This window comes from Pleurodeles waltl, chromosome 3_1 (assembly GCF_031143425.1).
Source record: "Pleurodeles waltl isolate 20211129_DDA chromosome 3_1, aPleWal1.hap1.20221129, whole genome shotgun sequence".
NCBI classification, from domain to species: Eukaryota; Metazoa; Chordata; class Amphibia; order Caudata; family Salamandridae; genus Pleurodeles; species Pleurodeles waltl.
The window spans coordinates 652,103,600-652,126,355 of record NC_090440.1 but is presented as its reverse complement, the minus strand read 5'-3'; the positions used below and the strand labels follow the sequence as shown (position 1 = coordinate 652,126,355).

At 45.6% G+C, this 22,756-nt stretch overlaps 1 protein-coding gene across 3 annotated transcripts in view; it reads left to right on the top strand.

Annotated features, from left to right (window-relative positions):
• MOB2 (MOB kinase activator 2) overlaps positions 1 to 22,756 on the top strand; it is a 187,199-nt gene that overhangs the window by 116,934 nt on the left and 47,509 nt on the right. Inside the window, exon 1 of one of the 3 annotated variants that reach the window (XM_069223154.1) lies at positions 14,250 to 14,536. The exons of the other annotated variants lie outside the window; for them this stretch is intronic. Within the exon in view, the coding sequence (XP_069079255.1) occupies positions 14,427 to 14,536 (110 nt within the window). The 5' untranslated portion in view covers positions 14,250 to 14,426. Of the gene's footprint in view, positions 1 to 14,249; positions 14,537 to 22,756 lie in introns of those variants that run through there. 3 annotated transcript variants of the gene reach the window in all.

Below are 22,756 nucleotides of genomic sequence, written 5' to 3'. Positions count from 1 at the left end.
TCTTCCTGATCAGGAACCATCAGGCAGAGTCTTTGAATGCTAGAGCGGGCAAGCTCAGAAGATGGCGTCTGGTGGGCTGCATATGGCAGCTTCATCCCAAGGTGGTTCAGGGCATCTTCCAGCTGTGGGTAGAAGCCTGGCTAGATCTTTTCATCACCATTGAAAATGCAGTGTTAAGAGTTTTGTATATTGGAGTTTCAGCAAGAGCACACACTAGGAGTTGTGTTCCTGCTGGAATGCAACTCTGGACTCCTGTAAACCTTCCTGTGATTGCCTCAAATTCTGAAAACGATCAGGAATGACCAGGACCAAGTCATTCTAGTGGCTTCAGAATGGGCCTGGAGAGTGTGATACCCATAGCTTCTGGGCATCGGCACCTGTCCTTCGATAAGGCTGCCCCTTTGGAAAGACCTTCTGTATCAGCAAAATGATGGGGTCCTCCACGTGCATCTATGCAACTTGCACCTCCTCGCAGCCAAACACTGTTCAACAAAGTCCATTTTTGCTAGCGATGGGACAAGTTTGTGACTTGATGTGGTTAACACAAAATTGACCCTTTATAACCAAAGCTGTAGGATGTTCCTCTACGTTGTGGGGGAGGGGAGCGTTTAGATTTCATGGACTCATAGTCCTTATCTAAATCACCTGTTGTGATGAGGTTAGGCACGTTTCCTACAAAACAGTTTATGGCACCTTCATTTGGTCTCCACATTTCTAATGTGCACACCTTTCAAGGTGATACATAGCTGCTCGCTACTTCTCTTGACTTGAAGATTACCTTGCTTATTGCGATGACTTCAACTCGTCGCATGAATAAGCTTCACTTGGCCATTGCGTAGCAGACCCATGACGTAGATAACTATCTATCACATTAGTCCACTGTGTGAAGATCTGCTACACCTTGGCCAAGAAGCAGCCACCAGAAAATTTGGAAGCCCATTCCACCAGGGGCTAAGGCTGTGAACACTGCGTTGGCACTTGGAGTGTCTGTCCTTGACATCTTCCAGGCCATTATGTGGAGTCCATGCATATGGTCACAATTTTGACTGCTCGCTTATGCAAGACCTTTTGGTGTGAGTCCACTCATCAGACCTGCCCCTTGGGGGAGTACTGCTTTATCTACTCTAAGGTGAGGAATCTGCAGTATTCATCAGACAAATAAGTTACTGACCTTTGGTAACTCTTTGTGGTGGAAAGTTTATCTGCAGATTCCTCACTGCCCTCTCACCTCCTCAATCTGTGGAATGATCCCCTTTTAGCATCTGAATAAGTGCCAGGTTAAGAATCTGCAAGCTGGTACTACCAAATGTTCTGTCCCATGTACAAGGACATGAAAAGAGACAAGCAAGAAATTAACATTAGCATGCTGGGCTGGTGCTTATATGCAGCTCTGCTTTGTCATCTGCAAGGCGATACACGGTTAATGTAGAGCTGCACAGCACCACCTAGGAGCGTGGTGGAGCATTGCTGGAGAAGTTTTTTCCAGATGCAGTCTTGCTCCTAAAGAGTACTGTAGCCACAGATTCCTCACTTTAAACTATCCACCTTAAAGAGCATTACAGAAGGAAGTAGCTTATTTGTTTTGAATCCTGGGTAAGGCATAGGGGTTTTGCTATAGCTTACTTAACTATGGCGACGACCTGGGTAGACCGTGCTATTCAGGTTGGTTGGTGCAGTTGATGGGAAGCTTAGAGCTTTGCTTGGGAGAGAGGATGAGGAATTGTGAATTTTGTTTTCCTTTTTGTTTTGTTTTTTCTTCTTTTTTTTTTTGTTTTTTTTTTACACATTTAGCTTCAGTGTTTCGTCTTCATCCAAGTCTGTACATCAGAGATGCAGGAGGTAATTTTATCTAGGGCAGGCTATTTCTGTAATCTTTTCTCAAGTATAGCTGCGTGTCATCCCCATACTGACATTGAGCTTCTGCGTAAGCATGAAATCTTTTTCCAATTGGTTACACATCTAGACATTTAAGTTGAAAAGAAAGGAAACCAGGATTAAGATCTGAGGTGGTACGAAGGTGGGGTCAGAGGGGTGGAGGGGGTAGCATAAAATTAGACCTGGATTTGGTAATTCCAACACATTGAAATCTGTTTTTATATAGATGTGGCCTGAGCCAGGTACCAGTAGTGTAGTTGGAACCCATGCTTTCTTGTAGTTGGCAGGTGAGAATGTAATTATGTCAGAGCCTGAAGAGATCAGACATATTAGCAAGCAGGCGCTTCCCTCTCACACTGCTGGAGAGAGGCAACACCTGGATGTAGGAGGCTCGTTTCTAAACCACTGCAGAAGATGAAGCCGGGTTAAAACGGCCTTGGTGAGGCTGAATGAGGATGTAGACGTTGAGTTGGCTTGCTTTGTATTTCTCAAAAAATATCAGCAAGGAGCAGAAATTCGGTGACTTATTATTAATTTTTTTTTTTTTTTTTTTTTTTTTAAACACTTTTATTTCAGGAAAATTGTCTGGAATCCTCTTTCTTTCTTATTATTTTTTAATACAGATGTGTAATTTTGAGAGGATCAGGAACAATATTTTGTTGGAGACAGGAGTTAATGAAATTGAGCCAGAGATTGATGGGGTCCGCAGAGGAATGCGCACCTCATGTCGAAGACCACCCTCTTGTTGGTATGTTGTAATATGAGGACAGAGGTACTGTATTTTTCTGTCTCTATCTTAAGATAGAGCTGTATGTTTCGTTTCTGATGGTATGTTTTTTTGGGGGGGATGGGAAATGGGTGGATGGGCACATTCAGTGCATTTTGAGTTATTGAGCTTATATCTGGGTGTAGAGGATCATTGTTTGAGAATACCAAAGAGCTTTTTTTAGGATTTATTTGCTTCATTAAGTCTCGTGCACAGAAGTTATCCTCTAGAAGTATTCTGACGCGATGAGGCATTGTCCGTTTCATTATTCCAATGAGGATTAAAAACATCAATTAATTTTTGCTGTAGTGGAGGTAGAAATTGGTTGGTAATTTTGTTACATTAATAAAAGTAGATTTTTCCTTCTGGTTGATAAGTGTGTAGTGTAATACATGTTGGTTCTTCCTGATAAGTACATGGCTAATTAGTACCTGAAGGAGAGTGAGTTTTATTCATGTTGCAAGTCCTTGATTCTCTCTTCCTGCATAGTATTCCGTACACACAGGGTAACAGGGTGTTTGTTGTTGTTTGAGAGGCCTCAGTTCAACATTGTTTGAAAGGGGCACAAGACTGTCTCGGTAAAGGCTGCGCTTTAGGTTGAAAATGCAGTTATATTGAAAACTGCTGTCCTATATCCTTTAAGGTTGCATGTTAGTGATCCTTCTCGTGAGTATGAGTCTCATGCATTTTATGACAGCCACAGCACTATGGCACACTGATCCTTTGTTAAACTTAGTAAGCTTCATCCTCTGGAGAGGCTGAATTTGTAGAGTTATCCGTGTTTGTCTCTCACAGTAGTTTAAAGGTATGATGTGCTAGAAGGTTTAGGAAAGTTTGAGGGCGAAGTAGTGTTAATCAGGATGATTGGGTTCTTGTGAGGACATCTGGTGAAGGTATGCACCGAGTTAGGCATGCATAGCTGAAGGGGTGTCGTGGTTTTATTCGGGTGGATGTTCCGCGTTCATTGGCACCCCTTTCTTGTTCCCTTCTGCCTCTGTCCTCTTGCTTGTAGAAGGGGCTGCGGGGCAGAAGTGGCCTGTGCTCTAAGTGGAAACGACTGACGAGACAGGAACCAGTTTCACTTATTTGTACTTGTATTTTTTGGATTGCTCTTCTCCCTCCCTCGCCCCTCTTTGCCTGCCCATTCCGTCAAGTTGCAGTCCCTTGCCCATCCCAGCCTTGTGCCGGTGCTTTCGGTGTATGGCTGACAAACGAGCTTGAGGTTAGCTGGCTCTCCGGTGCCAGAGCACGCCTAAAACACATTCTTGGGCACATGCTTCCAGCGTGGGAATTCCCTGGGGGCAACGAATGCGGGTGTCCCCCTGTAAAGTGCATAATCTGTTCCAGACAGGCTTTAACTCCAAACCCATGTTCTACATAATGAACTCTGACAGCAGAGCTTTGTGCGAGTGAACTGCCATCATTCTCCCTGAAGGGACACTCGTCGCCAGAGTGTCCTCCTGCTCCCACATACGAGTGCTAGTGAACAGCCGCAGTTCACCTCCACGAGGGCTGTGAAACCGCGATCAGTGCCACGAAACTGCTTTCTTTTAACCCTGTAAGTGCCGTGAAGCGGGCATTGTTGTTCGGTGTGTGGGAGTGGAATTCCCCTGCCCCCATTTTCCTTGAGGTGTATTGGTCACCCATACGAACTTCATGAAGTGGCCATTGAAAGCTGCCTGGGGCTCGGTGAACAGCGCGCGTTGTCTCCAGGAGCCTCGTGAAATCGCTGTAGTTGCTCCACGCATGTATGTTCACGCTTCTCCCAGTTCTTTGCGTGTGTGTTATTGATTTACATTTTCGAAAGACTGGTAGCCCCCTCCCTTCCTGAGATGTTCTGCCCTTATAAAAGAGCTTCTATTACAACGATACTTGGTAACACAAATACGTATCTTTATCATGAAGGTATCATCCTTTTAGGAGCACTTGCAATTCGTATTATCAACAAAAGAGAGCATTAACCTGCTGAAGTCAGCATATTACTTTTATCCCTAGTGTTTTTGACGTTTCGTTCATCCCTGAAATCTGCCATCCGTATAGATCTGTAGTAGTAGCCAGTTGCTCAAGTAAACTATGAGATCCTAAGCCCGTAGACTTGTACGGTTCTACCTTTTTGTGTTTTTAGATGTAACTTGTGATGTAAGAATATTTTAAAACCAGTGGTGTGCTATATGTGGATAAATTAAGCAATGGGCATTTTTTGGAAGCAGTATGTGATGGGTGTTTTTTTTCTGGGGGCGTGGGGGGTAATCAAGGTTCAGTGGATGTTATTTGCCACCATTTAGGAGTCTATGTTTTCGGGAAACCGTGTGCAATTGATATTTTATGCGATCAGTGTGCACTAAGATTTTCTGTATGCAGAGAATGTTGATTAGGACCACAATAGCTGGAATAGCTTGTGATAGTTACTCAGAGGAACTAAGTTGGTAAGACTTAAGAGTGGGCATGCTGGTGTTTCCTGCTAAGATGGGCACTGTGTGCCATTGTTTGCAGGCTTTGGATGGCCGTCCCTAGTGGTTTGTGGAGGATTAATGCCTAGGTAGTCTGAGTGTGTTGTATTAATTGAAAATGCCTTTTGTGTAATGTGCTATAGGTGCCTTGATTTAAAGTATTTGACGCCCCCAGTTACTATTCTGTGTAGATGTACACTCTAAGAATTCAGCAGACGCCAAACTCGACCTGGTGGAGGAGGTGTGATGCATGCCCACCAAGGACTTCTAAGTGCTCTGCAGGCCAAGGTTTTTAAGGATATCCACAACTTCTGTCTGCGTTCCACCCATTTAGTTGTTGACTTGTGGTAATCAAGAAATAAAGGGCGGAAAAAATCCAAAGTAAAGCCCTCTTCATTGAAAAAGCCTCACTGGTAAGAGGATGCCATCATCTTTTCATAGGGCAAGGCAAGTCTTTACTGAATCCCAAATTAAAGGCCACTCAAAAAGGCAAGTCGGGAAATACAGATGAGTGACGTGGAGGCCATTGCTAGGAATTATCCATTCAGTGCAGCTCCACCCTTGTCTGACATACAAGGATGACTACTGTTTGAGCACACAATGCATAAAGGTTCAGAGGCTATTACGTACTGCTTAGTCATGTGTCCCACCCTGCGACCCTAAAGTGTGGCCACACTTCCATACATAGTGTGGTATGTGCTTTCTTCATCCTGATACATTTCAGTTGCAGCACTTCCTTGGGGGTTAAGTGAGGTGTGAGAGGATCACAATTTGTGTATACACACATGACACCAGTAATAGTTGAATCGTGTTTCAGGGAACCATTACTTAGCTGAAACCTAGGTGTCTGCTGATTATCCTTGTCCCATTCCAGAAGAAATTCCAGAGCTTGCATGTGTGTTTGTATATGTCATATTTAAGCCATGGACCACAGGTGAAGATCTCCAGTTTAAAGAAGTTGTGGCTCTGATTGTTCTGCTGCCAGAAGGCATCGGTGTATGCCGAGTTGTCCAGGTCCATGGGCGTTTCTACTTTTAGGATGTTCTGGTTATCTTCCGTATAGTTGGAAAAGAGGCTTCAAAGAATTTGAAAATGTCAGCTATAGGCGTAGATACACATGAAGAGGGGCAACTGTCGAGCTTTGGTGTTTTCTATTAAAAGGATGAATGGTGATTAGCAGAAAGGAGGAAGAAGTGTACCACTCTGTGGTAAACGTTACTCATTTAAGGACTCAAGATTTCTATGTTCTGTGTTTATGGTCTGGCTTGACAGCATAGCTGTCTGCACACAATTATGTGACTATCACTAAAGAGGGACTTTGGTTCTGCCCCACGTTGGGAGTCAGGAGTGCATGTTTTGAGTGGGCTGAAGTTGTGCGCTTCTACAAAAAAAAAAGTGCTTGCCCTTCACATGGCAGTGATCATTTTATTTATCCAATTGCCAGAGGTTGAGTTTTCAGGGCACCCAGATGGCATTGTTGTGCTGTTAAATTGTCTTTCTTTAATAAGATTGATGGTGTTTTTCTCTGGCAGCAGCACAAATTGGAGGAGGGCAGTCACTTACCTACATGGATTTTTAGGTTGGACTGTTGGACGATAGATCAAATATCATGAGTGTATCCACCCCATTAGAATTGACTGAGTTCTTGAGGTCGCCTTTGACAAAAATACAGATTAGTTGTCTCTTCCAGGGTGGGATTATGTTGTTATAAGGGTTCAGGTTAAGTTCATGAATGCAGAGTAGAGAGTACCTTTTTCAGTAGGTTTGCCCAGCAACTGTTGTATGGCGTTCTGTAGATCCGCTCACTTGTTCTAATTGATCACAGCAGTGCTTTTTCAGCATAATCTTGATCTAGAATTTTCAAGATAAAATGGGAGAATCTATGCTCTTTTTGACCAGTTTGGCAAGCAAGTAGTGAGCCCTGGTCTTAAAGAGGGATTTTCATGTCCTTGTGTCACTCGTCAGAAAGGCCTTATCTGGTCCTACTTACATAGTAATGACAGAGAAGATGGAGAATATGTACAACAGTTTGAGATTAAGCCTGACGTTCTGACTTTTCTAGCATCAAATAAGCCTGTTATCAGTGAGTCAGATAGGCCAATGTGGTGGAAGTGTTCATGCAGACCTAAGGAGTCAGAAGTCTAGCTAGGCATGGGTGAAAATGCAGTAATGCTTGTGGTTTCTGAAGTGCAGAGTCCATGTGCATCAGACATGTGAAGCTGCTAGTGAGGTCGGTTGTGTAACCTTTTGGTGGTTAGCAGGGCTGAATGTCGGCCTGTGTCCTATAAACATCTGTTGAACTCCAGTGCTGTACCATTTTAATTGGTGTTCCTTTTATTGGTTACAGTAGTATGTTTGATAATTTTAAATAATATTCATATTGTGTGGTACTTCCATCAGACCAGGGCTTCCCACGTTATGGCAAAAGGCTGTGAAATTACAAGAATGAGCTGATTCAGAATCGCAAGCACTCCTTGGCAAAATGCTTTCCCTAGATAATCTACCACATAAACTAAGTGACCTGCATTCTGGATTTCTCCCACTCTCACCCAAAGTAGCTAGTTTGTTGATGATCATGCAGGCAAGAGCTCAAATTCCTAAATGGGCAGTCTTTGTGGCATCTAGAATCAGGAGCGGCCTGCCTGAGATGGCAGGTCAAGCATACATGCCCACTGAGGGGGGAGTGCTGTGCACTCCCCTTCAGTGCTCGCCACACCCCATGGCCCGCCCCTTTTACTGTATATATTATCTTTTTGTAGTAAAAGGCTTGCAGCTGCTGCTGGCAGGGAGTAACGCTTGTGCGACCTAGGGGAGGTCCTGCACTTGTCTAGAATGCCCTGCCTCTCAAGCCACCTTTGATACAACTGTCTGGACACAATCCTATTATGAAGCTGGCACTGCACACTGCTCAGGGTGTCCTACAACTTCTAATCAATAACAGGGGTCCAAACACCAAGAGGCCATCAGCAAGCTAACTTTTACGTGTTCCCCCGACAAGCTCCATTGTTAAATCTAGGTTGAGGATAACAAAAGCCCCCTTTGATTGGTCTTTAAGAGAGTAAACTCTATTGGCTCCTTACGGGTTGGTGGCTGTCTGCGGGTACATTCCCTTTTCCATACCATGTACTGAGTCCCGCTGTTCCTTTCCATGTAAAATAAATGCAGTTCCCTTAACACTGAGCAGTTTCAAGACTAGTGTGTGTGTTGTAAGTGTCCTGTGATAAATTACTGGAAACTCTCTTTGGGAGATGCATGGCTTAACTTTTTTTCTTGATCGCCTTCCCTGTGCCAGGCTGCTTCCTCTGGTTGTTTTTTTCTGATGTCTGGCTTGGAATACGTTTCCTCCAGTCGATTTGCGTGGGAAAGAGCCAACAGAAATAAAAGGACATTTGAAAATTGAGCAATGCATTGTTTGTTACTTGGTGTGATTTTCTCCAGTCCATACATGGAAGAGTACCGCCCCAATAATATGCCTTGTTGATGACTGAGCATGTGATACTGCAGCTGAGATTCGTATTAGCTAGGAAAAACTCGACCTCTCTGGTGCAGAGCCTACATGCTGTCTTCCAGGACTCCTGTCCCCGAGGACAAATCGTTGGTGTGCTTGACATGGAAGCGTATTTCTTATCGATACAGGCTGTTTATACTCCAATTACACCTAGTTCCGTTTGTGGCTGAAGTCCTGTTCCACTCTTGTGGCACTTGGAAAACTGTTGCAATCAGTAACAAGCAATTGCGCTGCAATGGGTCTCGCATTTGCTCGACTTGGAGCGATTAGCGTTGTAAACTCCTAACCAGACTTTTCTTGCCACATAAATTGAAAATTAAAAGTAAAACAGTTTCACACATGCGAGCCAACTGCTGCCATGAGTGTGAAGGAGAATCACAAAATGAAAAAAAATGTTTGCTCGCAGTCAAACGTGTCGGGAAAAGTGCAGCAGGGTCTATGTCCAAGGCGGTAACCAAACCACCCCAAGGGAGGACAAATGTAAAGCTTTTACCAGTGATGACAAAGGGGTTTTGAAGGGCAAGCCCATGAACAAGCAGTAGTGATGGGCGTGAGGTGGGTGTGGTTAAAAGCAGAGATACATACCAACACGTTGAAAAGCAGCGCTAGCGTGCTGCTATGCTCAACCTAAAAATTGAGGTCTTGTTTACTTGTGGTAGGGTTAGAAGGGCCAAACTGTGAGGTACCCACTCTCTAAATACCTCGAGAGCACACTCAAAGCCTTAACCACACATGAAGAAGCTCACAGATTTCCAGTGATTATGGGTAAAATAGAATATGGGATATGGTTTGAACGGATCTTTTCAGCCTAGATAGTGCTATGCATGCAACCCACGAGTCACACAAGAGAACTTATGGATCTTTCCATTTAACTCAGCATCTAGGGCCAGGAGGGCCAGCTGATTGTTGTAACTCTTCACAACTCTGGGCAGAGGCTAACTGGTAACTGGGGATACTGCTGGATCTTGTAGGGGAACATTTCCACAGTCACAGCGGTAATCGTAGTCCGGGTGGAGCAATCATTTTAGGCAGAGTTTCTGGTCCCCATTAGTTCACCTGCATTTGTTCATTGTTTTCTGCTATCCACCATCTCTGGTGCGACATCTCCAGGGGGGCTGGTGGGGGAAGAGGGGACGGCCGGCTTCTGTGCACTCTTCACTGGTCTCGTTGTGATTGAGGTCTCATCTTGGGTTGATGTTGCAAGTACATAAGTGAGCGGCAAGGCCTTTCTCTGGCATGGTGCTTCCACTGAGGACACAGGCAGCATTCAGACTAGGATGTACAAGCACTCCACACAGGCACTGCCACCCAGAACAATTTCAATCCTCCCAGTTTGGGCATCAGCCAGTCTGGCTGTTTTCACTTTCACAAGCTTACTCGTGCCCTGGAGAGGTCTGATGTGTCGATTTGAGAGCCCCATGCAAGCTAGTCAGGACATGTGATTTCGCTGGACACAACCCGCATTGTTTGGCATGATATTCAGAGTACCAAAGGTAATTGCAGAACGGGGATTGTTCAAGCATTAAGTTCAAGGTGCTACAGTTGTGACTAAATTGGATGCCCCCCTGGATGAATGGAGAGGAGAAAGCACCCACTCTACTAGTGTATTCACCAAAATGTAATATGGTGGTAAAGTTGTAACAAACTTTGGAACAAGGAGTATTGCACTTCAGTCTATAGTTTCTAACCATAACAAATCGTTTGATCTTGGGCAAATCATATTCTCTGTGTACCATAATCTGACAAAAAGTATACGCTTTAAAGGAAGCATAATGGAAATGTCCAGGGCATGTTTCCAGGAAAGGCCCCAGCTTGATTTTTATTCCTGCCTTCAGGGTAATCTAGCTTCAGATGTCCATATGCCTTATTAGCAACTGGAAATGCGAGGGTGTCCCTGATGCTGCATTGTGCGGGACCCTTCTCGAGCTGCAGCTTCTCCTTCCCAGCCACAGAAACTCTTGTCACAGCTCATAGATGTCTGAAATAGTGAGAGATAGACAACCTTCCAGACTGTTTGAGGTGCTCTGTTTGGCAGATGAGTTAGCTGTTAGCAAGAGAGAAATAGGAGACATTTGGCATGCCACCTGAGTGCAGGTAATGTGACATATATCACCCAACTTGAGGGACAGACCCGCAAAAAACAGGACAGCTGGCTATTCTACTTCACCACCTTGCAAGTATTTGGCAAGTTATCCTGTAGAAGACCATGACATCTGCAGCTGGTGCCACTGTCAAACTGTCCTATCATTGCCCACACCGTATGGACCCTTTTCCTGCAGTTGTTAAATCTCTAGCAGTCTGATGTTTTTATATAGGAGATGCCTGTAATAGTATCCATGGATCCTGCAGCATAAGACTCTAGATTTTTCCGTGAGTGCTAAGACATTGTCCTCCCTTGCGGGTCAGGCTTAGGGTGACAGCTCTGTGTAGCCATGGTCTCCCTTTCTACCAATGGGAGGTCTAGGTCGTGGAGCCTCCTCTCTGCAGTTTTTGCTTTTGCTAACCTTTTCATAGCTGACACAGGATCTACTTTTTTGGCTTCTTGTTGAGGTCTCTGTTGACTTCAGCTTGAAAGAACAGAAGAGGTCTTGTAAAACTTCATCTATAAGGGGATGTTTGTTACGGCAGTGTGAGCACGCATACAGAGGGCCAGTGCAGGGTTTGCTTTGACACATGGAAGTAGTGCAGCCCTTCGCTGGAGAAAATGGGTTGTTGGTGTCCTACATTCGGAGCCCTTACCCTTCTCCTTCAGCAAGAGTGTAACTCCTCTAGACAGCTACATGATTTAGCAGGCTTTCTGGCATCAGTTATGAGATGGAGTGTGATATTACTGCCAAGGAGACCCAGACTTATCAGCCAGCAGGTGTCACTGTAAATACAGTATGTTCCTTTGCCTGATCGAAGGCTGTTATTTTTGCAGCACTTCCAGGTATAGCCAGCTGGCGTCACTGTGAAATCGGTGCTTGGGTTTCAGCCTGTGTTGGTGACATCTTCCGCATTACCATAGCTTACCAGCAGGTGGCACCTTACGAACATCACTAGTCTGTCTCCCAGACACTGCTACTTCAGTAGCACTTAAACAGTCACTGGCAACAGGCACCACCATAGGTTTAATGTTTGGCTCCCAATTGCAGGGGTTTCAGTTTACAAGCACTTTAAACCCCCAACTAGCACAGCTATCGTTGTAGAAGTTATCTCTCCAAATGACTTGTTAAGGTCAACAGGAGTTTCCTGCCTCCCAGTAGGATCCATGCACCTCATGTTATCACATCTCACGTTTTGCTCACAATCCCTGCCCCTCCCCAAGGGATTGCTCTTCATGTGGGCAATGATTCTGTCACATGGAGATAGTGTGTTGGCTTTTCCGATTTCTTTAGCCACCCCTTCAGGTGATTTTTTTTCTTGGAAGGCTTCACCCTCTTTAGACCTCTGTTGCACCTCGACCTACCTACTAAGTAGCAGAATTAAAGCTAAATTTAATGGTGTGATAGGTAGGCCCACGTCCTTGTTTTATATGTGGAAGGGCTGCGCTCCGAGCCCCTGAGCTCCACTGATGCCCTGTGAGATGCCAGACATGTCATCTTATTATACTTCGTTCACCAGATTCCAGTGTATGTTTCTAGGGAGGTCAAGGGGTCACCTTAACGTAGAGGAGCACCAGAGCAAGGCATGGATTGTAACCACCCACCTTTTCAGGCCTGTTTGTGATGAACTGTTCCTAATGGGACAGGACTAGGGCTTATTTACATACAGTTAAGGGTAGTGGCGCAAATAGTAAAATATTCAATTATAGCTACTCCTATTTCTGGAAATGGTGCACCATGGTGCACCTTATTTCTTAAATGCCTGATCATGGAGGCTTCACTCTTTTAATCAGCTTAGTTTTTGTGTGTAGATGCAACTCTTACACTGTTCATTAATGCTGGTGTTTATTTATTTCTGTAGCAAAATTGGAATATATTCTAGAGAAATGTTCAACTCTGGTCAAAGCTGTAGAACACAATTCATACTCAAAAAGGCATTATTGTAACAATCGTTGGAGTCGTTTGACAAAAAAGGCATGTCCCGCGCATACATATCTTGAGTAGTGAATGCCCTTACCTCGCTTACAAACCTCACCAGGAGGATTTAGGCCTCCATTAGGCTGATGAGTGGTTGGAAGCAAGGATGGCTGTGAGATTCCTGGTCACCTATGCCACATTGAGGCTAATACTGTTAAAATATGTGTATAGAAGATGTTTTAACCCTACCAAACTTTTTTTTGCACGGGGAGAAGGGACTATAACTCACTGTCTGTGATGTTGTGGGACTGGAGCTGATTTATTTTCTTCGGGGCATGCCCAGTTATCACAGATTATTGGTCTAAGTTGTATAAAAACAATAAACCACACAAAAGGGTATGCTTTGAAATCTAGCCTCAAACAGGTTATTTTGGGTATTGAAGGGGGAGGGAGCGTATACCCCCCAGGACCTGGTGGCTACTAGTTTTATGGTTGCAAAGTGAGATGTTGCCGGGCACTGATCCCTCTACAATTGAAGAACGTATCCGGGAATGGACCTTTACTCTGCAGCGGAAAAAAGTGTTTACAAAGTGTATGTCATTCGACGAAAATATTACAAAACTTGGGTTGTGTGGTGGGCTTATTGTTGCTAAATTGCAAATGACATACGGGCCAGGTGGAGGCGAATTCACGAGGTGATGCGGCTCTTGGATGATTTATGTGAATGAGTCCCTTACTGTGGCAGCGTTCTCCTCCTTATAGGAAATAAATTATAAAGAAATAGTCGTTGTTTATCTTGTCCTCATCTGACTCCTCTATACTGCAGGGAAGAAAAGCCATCTAATTGGCAAAGCACTCTCCACAGAACACCACTCCCTCTCCACCAGCTCAACACGCATCCTACAACAAATAAAATGAGCACACACAAGGTATGCTCTCGTATGCACAACAGCTCATACCAACCCGACTACCTAGGTAGCGTTTCTGTCTAGAAAACAACCCGCACACGCCAAGCTGTGGACAGCGGGCCCTCCAGTTCTATAGCAGAGTCTTTCTTTTTTTACTCTTTTAGTATGTTTTAAAACCTTACGAATAACACTGAACCGAACTTCTTCGCGGTTATATACACTTCATCTACTTTTTAGCCAGCGCAAACCAATGCTAATGAATATATTTCAGGTTTTTACAACCTATACCCAGCTAGAGAACAGTACGCGCCTAACCTATGAAAATCCCAGAACCGTACACGTCACCCTAATTAAACAAGCGCTTCGGTGCCGTACTGATGGTAGAAGGTGCTTTGCAAAGCATGATCGTATGACATCTGCAGATAGGTTTGGTAAGTGGTGATCTCTGTTTGAGAACTGCACATTAACTTTTCATCTTCCGGTTCGTGAGGGACTGCGCGCCGTGCTCGAGCTGCGTGGTATGGGTCCGCTACCCTCCACCACAGAACCACCTTTGTGCTGTGTGCCCCCCGTGAAAGAGGCAATTGAGCCCCCGTGTTTGCACAGACTCTGCGGCTGCCAGAATCCCTATAAGGGCCGTTGTTTGCCTTTGCCACCTTCTTCCCCCACCTTCTTCCCGTTCCCTGCTCTTCCTCCTCCCTCCATTGGCTGCGGGCGGTGGGCCGGGCCAGGGCTCCTGTGGCTTGCTGCTCCGATGCGAAGGTAGTCGGGCGAGTTCTGGGAAGCGAGCGGGTTGCTGGGTTCCGTGCTCTTAGTTGAGACTCCGAGCCACCAAGAGCCCTTCTGGTCCCCCCTCGGCTTTGGTTTCCCCCCGTTCCCTTCCCTCCCACAGCCCCCTTCCTGCTCCGTTTCCCTATCATGGTCGGCGATCACAGCAGCTTCAGCGGGGACCGTCCCGGACTCTCTCCCAGCTCCAAGACCGGGTTAAGTTGCAAAATGGTCCTTCAAGCCGTGGGGAAGGTCTTGAGGTAAGAAGCCACCTCGTCTGCGTGAATGTTTTATTCTCTCCGTGCGAACTAGCGATCTGTTGGGCAGTATTATGAAGCGCCACAGAAAGGTCTTCAGGGCGCCAGAGCGTCTAAAGCTCACCCGTCAGCCATGAGGCATGATCAACTGTTGTACCGTGCTAATTGCGTTCTATTATTTTGTGATTTGGCGGCTTTCCCATGGGTACTATTGGAGACAACAGAGAGGACACTTGGGCACCTAGGCGGACCTTTTGGACTATCTTAAGCCAATCTGTGCAATGGATGGTTTGGCCGTGATGTGCAGTTCATCCCCCGCGAGCCATTATTCTCCGTTAAAGTTTAATATACCACAGCAGTGCTAGGATGTTAGTCCCTCACTTCGGGCTTTCCTGGGACTTCAGCCCCACTCTTTAACTCTCATCTGAGAGTTTATTTTCCGGTTCCAGCTCTGTGCAAAGACTTTATTTACTCGGTAAGTCTCCTTTGGAAGTTTAAGCCGTGGTCTGGACTTTTGTTCGGAGTTTAGAGTCTTACCACTGGTCTCTGCTGGGGACATCCGTTTACTCCCTCACTGTCATGAGAGTTTAACCTCTTGTTTTAGTGTTATTAGGATATTCCCTCTGTGTGCTGAGAGGTGGTCCTTGGTTCTCAGTCTGTGTCCAAAGTTTAGTCCCTCGTCGAGGTCTGTGTTGGGAGCTTAAATCCTCCCTCTCTGTGTCTGGAGTCTCTTCCACGACAGACCGAAAGAGGAGGAGGAAGTGCCTCAGTCTGGGTGAGTACTAACTAGATATTTCCTCGATAGTGTTGATTTCAGTCTCTGCTGGGCAGCTCTTTCTGGGGCTTTACCTCTGCTGACTCCAGTCCCTCGCAGTGGGTCTCTGCTAGGTCCAGTGTCTTGTTGACGGAGTTAGTCCAAGTGGTAAAACTCTGTTTACAATCAGCCCTCGCTGTTGTAGGGATTTGATTGGTGGCAATTCACACATTCTTCCACCATGTGATCGACATGCACAGTTAGATCTTTCACGCCTTTTATCTGCAGCCGTGCCCAAGCTCCATACCAGACACCTAAGCATGGGAGTCCCCTTCCTATGTTCTTTCAGCACCACCACCACCACCACCTGCCCCCATCCACCGCCTTCTCTGGCGCTGTTGATGTGATCTTCCCATATTGGTGTATTTGTTGTACGTTAAACACAATAGATGGCTTTACTTTGCAAGACGAGGCAGAAACCAGAATAGCACCTACGAAGAAAAAGTAAAGCTCGCTCCAGTTGCATGTTGGAGCCCTGCTCTTTTGATGGTCTCTGTCTGCCTCTCTAAGGGGTGTTACAACCCCAAACCACGCCAAGAAACTTAGCGTCTAGTTTGCAGTGCACATGGGGGGTGCCTCTCTTATGACCGTTGGCGGAGCCGCACTTATTTACTGGTAAATGCACCTTGGTCTGTAAATTGGTGCATACCCCTTAGAAATGCCGGAGTTGCACGGGGTTGTTTTCTGCTATGGGAAATGACTTGTGAAATCTTTCAGAGGGAAATGTAAGCACTGTTAACAACTTGTCAAGGGGAAGTGCTGGGAAGAGGTGTTCGTGGGTAGTACTTGATAGAGATGGAAGAGTATGCATGTGAGGATATGCTTGTGGGATTTCTCAAAGCATTGAATAGATCTTATTGAAAAATACTAGGAACGTAGTGGTGCTTGTGGGAGTTACTGGACTTTTAAAAGATGTTCTAATACGAGAAATACTATGTCCGGATTACTTCCTTAGTGGGCTATGTTGGGTTGTTGGGGGATATTAATGGAACTCAGTGTGGCGGGTGTTCATGGATGTGCTGGGTCTATGGGGATATATTAATTGCGTGAAAGATGGTCATGAGACCAAAAAGGCCTTTAAACAAATGCTAGTGGAACACACTAAGCATGTGAGGAGTTGATCTTGCGACATGCATGATTGGTGGAGTGATGTTAATGGGATTAGCTAAGGTTGTGAATGTTCTTATTTCAGTGGCAGTGGAGAGATGCTCGTAGCATATTTCACCAGAAGCCGTGGGAGGATGTTTCGGGTACCAAAATGGTCCTGTAAAAATTAGTTGTATCGAGGGGCCACACAGGAGCTGTGGGGAATTTACCTTCGTAAAAGGATGTTTTTTCCTTATCACAACAAACAAAATTATCAGAGTGGAATTACCGGGCTTTGCTGTGGGGTGTTTTTTGGGATACTCGGCCTGCGGGCAGGTACCCACTGGGTACTAGCGCATGGCTGTTAAGTACAGTAGTGTTTCGTGGGGCGCAATCAGGCGATAAGATGTTTAAAGTAGGTTAGGGTTGTGGAAGACTGTCCGTTCCAGGCAGAGACTGCGGAGAGTAGTTCTTCCAGAAAGTGTTTTCTGACGGACGTAGCTCTATATGGAGGACTGGCTGGTGGCTTGGGAAGGTTTGTTTTACACCCAGGCTCCGCTGTATGCTTCTGCTCCTACTGGTTACCCTGGGAAGCCTTTGTCTGCACAGTATGCTTAACATTTTGCCAAGTCTGTGAGCTTAAAATAACATGGCCCTTTGATGTGCTTCCAGTTCAGCGTGCCTTTTGTTAGGTTCCTTGTTTCATCCGGGAGCTCTGAGGGCCTAGGCCTCGGCCCCGTCCGTGGCCTCCTAGCTCCTGCGTGCGTATTTGGAGCCAGGAGCTTCCTGGTTTCTAAAACACCCAGTCGCCTGCCGCTTCCTGCTGCCCTCTGCCAGGTGCCCGAGCCCTGAGCAGTGGGCGGGACTTCCCATCACGGCTGGAAAGAGGGGCTTGTCAGGACAAGCACATGGCTCCTTCACAGGTACTAATACACAAGTCTGACACACAAGGGACAGAACTGTCGGGGAATGTAAAGATGTCACAATAGGCCACTGTCTAAAATGGCTTGGTATTACGGTTCCTACTCCAGGCCTACCATCTTTTCAGAGATGAACTTGTCTTATCTAACTCTACTCCAGTCCTGTCATCCTATTAGAGGCAAGCTTCGCATTGTTCTCTCCTCCCATCCTTTCATTGTTGACTGATTTAACTTGCTGGACCCCAACCCTACCATCCTGTCATAGGTGACATGGCTTACTCTACACCAGTGGTCCCCAAACTTGACTGCTGTGGACTCCTACTTTATCATTACTGGAACACAGGGACCCCCCACTGAGACATTAGTGAAAGCCGGGGGTCCGGCCTAAACATTGTAGATGATTTGAAATGCAAAACAATCCGCAAAAAATACAGAAACACTCACTTATCAAACACATTTAAAAACTATAACACATTTTATTTAATATACAAACAAATATAAATAAAATACAGAATGTAGTTTTATTAGGAAGCTTGGACCGTTCCAAATACAATTGAAGTGACACATCGTCCATACTATATTCTGTTTGATGTACCTGCACTGCTCCCACAAATCAATCTGAGGTCACTAATTTAATTTTTAGCCCCCAATTTCAAATTCTTTGACACTTACAGTATGTTTTAAAATGTTCAGTTGTACATTTAGCCTAGTTATGTACACTTTATTAATCTGACATTATTGAATTTTCTAAGCAGTCTCTGACCCCCTGATGAGGCTTGGCAGACCTCCCGGGGTCAGTGGCTCACAGGTTGGGAACCACTGCTCTACACATCTCAGCCATCCTATCAGAGCTTAAGTTGGCATTGTTCTCTCTCCCACAGCTCTATCATTCTTTCATTGGTAACTTTGACTTAGCTTACTAACACCCAGCCCTACCATGCTGTCATAGGTGAACTTGGCATGTGGGTCAGTTGAGACAGATGGTCCTCTCTCGAAGTCCTACAAGCCTTCAGAGGTGCACTTGCAATAAGTGTACCCCTTCGTTTGTGTCTGTTAGAGGGGATGAGGGATAGTTTAGTAGGTAAACTTTAGTTTTGGAACCTGGGGATACTGACAAAACACTATAATCAGCTCTTGCCTATAATGGTTTGAATGTTGAGTTTGACATGACTCAGTTTACACTGGCTGTAATATTCTTTCACTGATATTGCTGACTCTTTCATAGTCCTTCAATCCTTCTAGTGGTGAGCTGGATATGGTTTACTCTACCTTAGTCCTATAGTCCTTCGTTAGAGATCTTGATGTTAACCACTCTTCCAGAGCCAGCACCCTCTTTTCAGTGGTGTCCCCTGAAAGTCAGATAGGAGGTTGATAAAGAAGTTATCATTTCCTCATTCTGCCACAGCCCCATTATCCTTTGCCTATGGTGAGTATGACTGACATAGCAGACTTTTCTACTACAGCCTTGCAAAGCTAATCTAAGGTGCTCTTGCAATGAGAAAACCCCGCACGCTGTGCCTTTCAGAAATGAGAAGTGATCTAGTGTCTAAACTGCTGAATTTGGAATCTGTCGTCCTGGGTTCTAGTCCATTCCTCATCCATAGACTGAGAAGTGCATTATTCTGGGCAAGTTAATTAATATCCCTCCACCTCAGTATGTTAAATGCAGTGTTTAGTTTAACACTATAAATCCCGACTTTTGTTGCACCCAATCTTTCTTTATTTCCCAACACGCCTCTTAGTGGAAGAGCTGCTTTGTTTCCTTTAGGTTTGGGCTTGCATGTGGTACTTCTTACCCATCCCTTACCCAGTCTTGCTGTCGGAGGGCCGATTGTCATGTTAACCCTGTTTAGTACGGAACTTAGAGATGAGCCCAAAATATGCTCTCTAACCCAGTCGTACACCCTTTCAAGTGTGTACTAGACATATAGCGCAATATATTCCAGCACTACACTCCTCTGAGGTGAGCTTGACGGGGATTACTGTACCCTAGCTATGCCATCCTTTCAGAAGTGAGCTGGTTATAGGGCTCACCTTTCTGTAGCGCTACAGTCATCTCACACAGGTAATTCTTACCCTAGCGGCCTTTTGCAGGTGAAGCTGACAGTTACTGCAGCAGTGCTGTTGTTTTATGAATGACCCCTTTTTTCGCTACAGTTGTCACACCTGGTGGCAGGATGTCGCCGCCTGGCTTTGTCCTCTCTTCTAGGTGTTCTGTTTCTGTGGCAGCATCATTCTTGGACTCTTGAGGACTGTGAAGGGGTCATGGAAAACCCAAGCTCTTCATGTTTAAGGTCGTATGAGCGGGACATTCTACTCTGCTATTTTTAATAATAAAGGTCAAGTTGTCATTTGACAAGCAGTGGATTGCATCACATACGTGTCATTTGACAAGCAGTGGAATGCATCACATGTGTAGAGCATTTAAATGACTGCGAGACCCAAATCGTGAAGCAATACAGCGCCAGCAGGATTATCACTGTGTGGTCAGTCACTGTACTGGTTTTAATTAAATTATTGTGATGGAAAATTCAAACAGTAATTTGGCTCTAAAATCTCCACCCTGATTTACAACATTGTCAAAGGTTGAATGTGTTTGTATTAGGTGTTTTAAACAGACCTCTTTTAGCTGTCTGTTGTCTAAGGTCTTGTTGTGGACCATAACAAAACTTTGAACTAGTGATTGCTTGCCATTGATTGGCTTTCTTGTCACTGTCTTTGCTTGCTTTTTTTTTTTATTTTTTATTTTTTATTTTTTTTTAACTTTACTTCATCTTCTATTGCTTGTCACTCCCCTGCAGCATAACTTCTATATCATCCTTCTGATCGGATGGCTTGTGTCCATCCCCTGTTCACCTTCAGTGAACTACTTTTTTTTCCTTGTTTCAGTACGCCGTGAGAATGCATGTGTTAATGCTGTATCCCTTTTGAGCTGCTTCTCCACTTAAATACCTACCCCACCACCAAGCGCTGTGTGTTTCTCCCAACGCCCTCCACCTTTGCGTCGTCCATTGCTTCCCCTACCTGGCTCTTTTTTTTTTTTTGCACGTTTACATTTTTTTAAATGCATTTAGCACTCCAAGATTGGCCTCCACTATCCTGTAACTAAATAATAAAAACAAAAATTTAAGTTGCTGACGTACCATGCCGTATGCCCGCGCATGTGGGTGTTGAATGCATGTGTTACATCATCATGCTAGACAGCCACTGCATTATGCCACTTGCGTTAGCCATGACCTACAAGCTAGGGCCCTGTTTTTCTCTTTCCACTTTTTTTCTAATGCTGTATAGTAACGGCAAAAGGCATTGGCCCACGGCCGCTGGATGGGGCAAGGCAAAAAGTCAAGACCAGTTGCCTTTGTCAGTGATGTTATGGCTTTCTTTGGGTCCCCACGTACTCGATCTCCGTCGGGTATTCTTTGCTAACTGTTGTAAACCCCGCTACTGTTAACAAGCCCTATTACGTCGACAACTTCGATAAGGGGTCCCCGCGGGGTAGCCATGGGTAGGGAAGCGGTGGGCGGGTCTTCTCAGCCCCCCTCAAACACAATTTGTTCTCTGGCAGCCCTTGACACAGCTGCAGCAGAGCAAACACGCGTCTGTCCAGAGTGAAGGCAAAGAAAGAGCTGAATCCGCCCGCCCGGATTTCTTTTGTACTCTTTGTGGGCGCACGTGGCGTTTTGCGGGCCTGCTCGAGCAGCTGCTCTGCTGCCGGGCCCCCGCTCCAGCCTGCGTATGGCCAAGGACGTGCCTGGTCAGGCAGCATTGGATTAGGGCTGGCGGGGAAGAGACCGGAAGCAGATGGAGGATGGGCGGGGGTAGGTATTGGTGAATAGAAGTGTTCTTGTGGAGCAGGTGTCAGTTTGGACGGCTCCTCGGGGGTCAGACTTTGCCATTCTACAGTTAAACTAGCTGGCTTCTGCTAGGGCCTGTCCCAAACCTTGGTCTGTAAACTAAATCGAGCAAAAGCTGCCATCCCGTGCACTGCATGTGGAATGCCTTAAACCCTTCCTTGAAAGCAGACTCCAACGGCAAGCACTTCCAGAAACACGTGGAAAGTGTTTAGGACACCTTCCTCTGCGTACTCTCCACCTCATCCGATTGAGCTCAAACTTCCCCATACTCTGTCTTTGTGATCAAGAACCCATCAGCACTCTGCAGTAGCATTAAAATGATGTACAACATGATATAAAACTTAGGCAGGGCTTTAAGTGTACCGGGTCACCCCGGTCTCAGAGCCAGTAGTAATTTAAAAAGGACATTGAGGCGGGTCCCTTTTGCGCCTTGTATTGATGTCCTTACATTTTCATGCAAAACACTGCTTGATTTCTGAAAAATTTGTGTAGAAAGCATTAAGGTAATCTATGAGGTTCCTGATTATATTTTACGTGCTGTACTTAGGGTTGCATCCCCTATCCGTGTTACTTTTTCCAGAGTGGTGTTTTTTTTTCTTCCTTTCTTTGAGTTACTCACAGTGCCTGTCAATAGGGCAAAAGGGTGTTCAGAGTAAGTGGTCATCCAATCCTTGACCTCTTAGTAAAGCGCACAGAGCAATGGGTCATGAATGCCAGTTGCAGATCTGCTTCATTGCAATTGTATGAGTAGGTTAGCACTCTATGGAGTTTTTAGTGTATGTTTAAACTACACTCTTAATTACAGAGGCCCGCCTCTTTCAGGGACATCCTACTTTTTCGCCCGTTGGGTCTTATCTGTGATTTATGAAACTAGCAGTACATAAACAAATCGAGAATTGAGGGTGAGTATATTTATGGCCACAAGACAGTGGTTGGTGAGTAGTACTTCGAAACATGGCTAATCATGGTAATCTCTGTGGTAGGTAACCTTTCGCCACCCATTTGTTTTGGCTCACAAGTGATCGGGAGATATAGACAGTGATGTTAGAGGGGGCCACTGGCTGCGTTCCCCGGGCTGGCGAAGACAGGAAGCGATGGCAATAATGAGGAAAGCCTGACTCATCAGAAGACTTTCATTCCCTGATGCAAGCACCCAATCTGATTTTTGGTTCTGCTCTTAGGCCGCTGCCACTGCACATTTCCTGGCCCTGGGGCATTGGCTCATAAGTAAACCACTTCCGCTCATCATCCCTACGCAGTGATAGGACTCATAGGCGCAGCCCCCAGGAGCCCTGCGTATGTTCATCATCCTGTAGGCTTCTGGTGACATCCTGCACCGAGCCTCGCGGCCAGCCTGTTGTGGCGTGTCTCTTCCCGTCTCCGCGAGGCACAGTGCCAGGCCTGAGCTTAGGACCCTGCCTTATCCGTGCAGCACCTGCTAAGAGCAGGTGTAGGGCAGTTTTAGGGCAGTGTGGCTGCCAGGGCGAACGGCTTGATGGCACACCTGCCCTGGCTTCAGCGGAACCGTCCATCAGCCACCCACCCACTG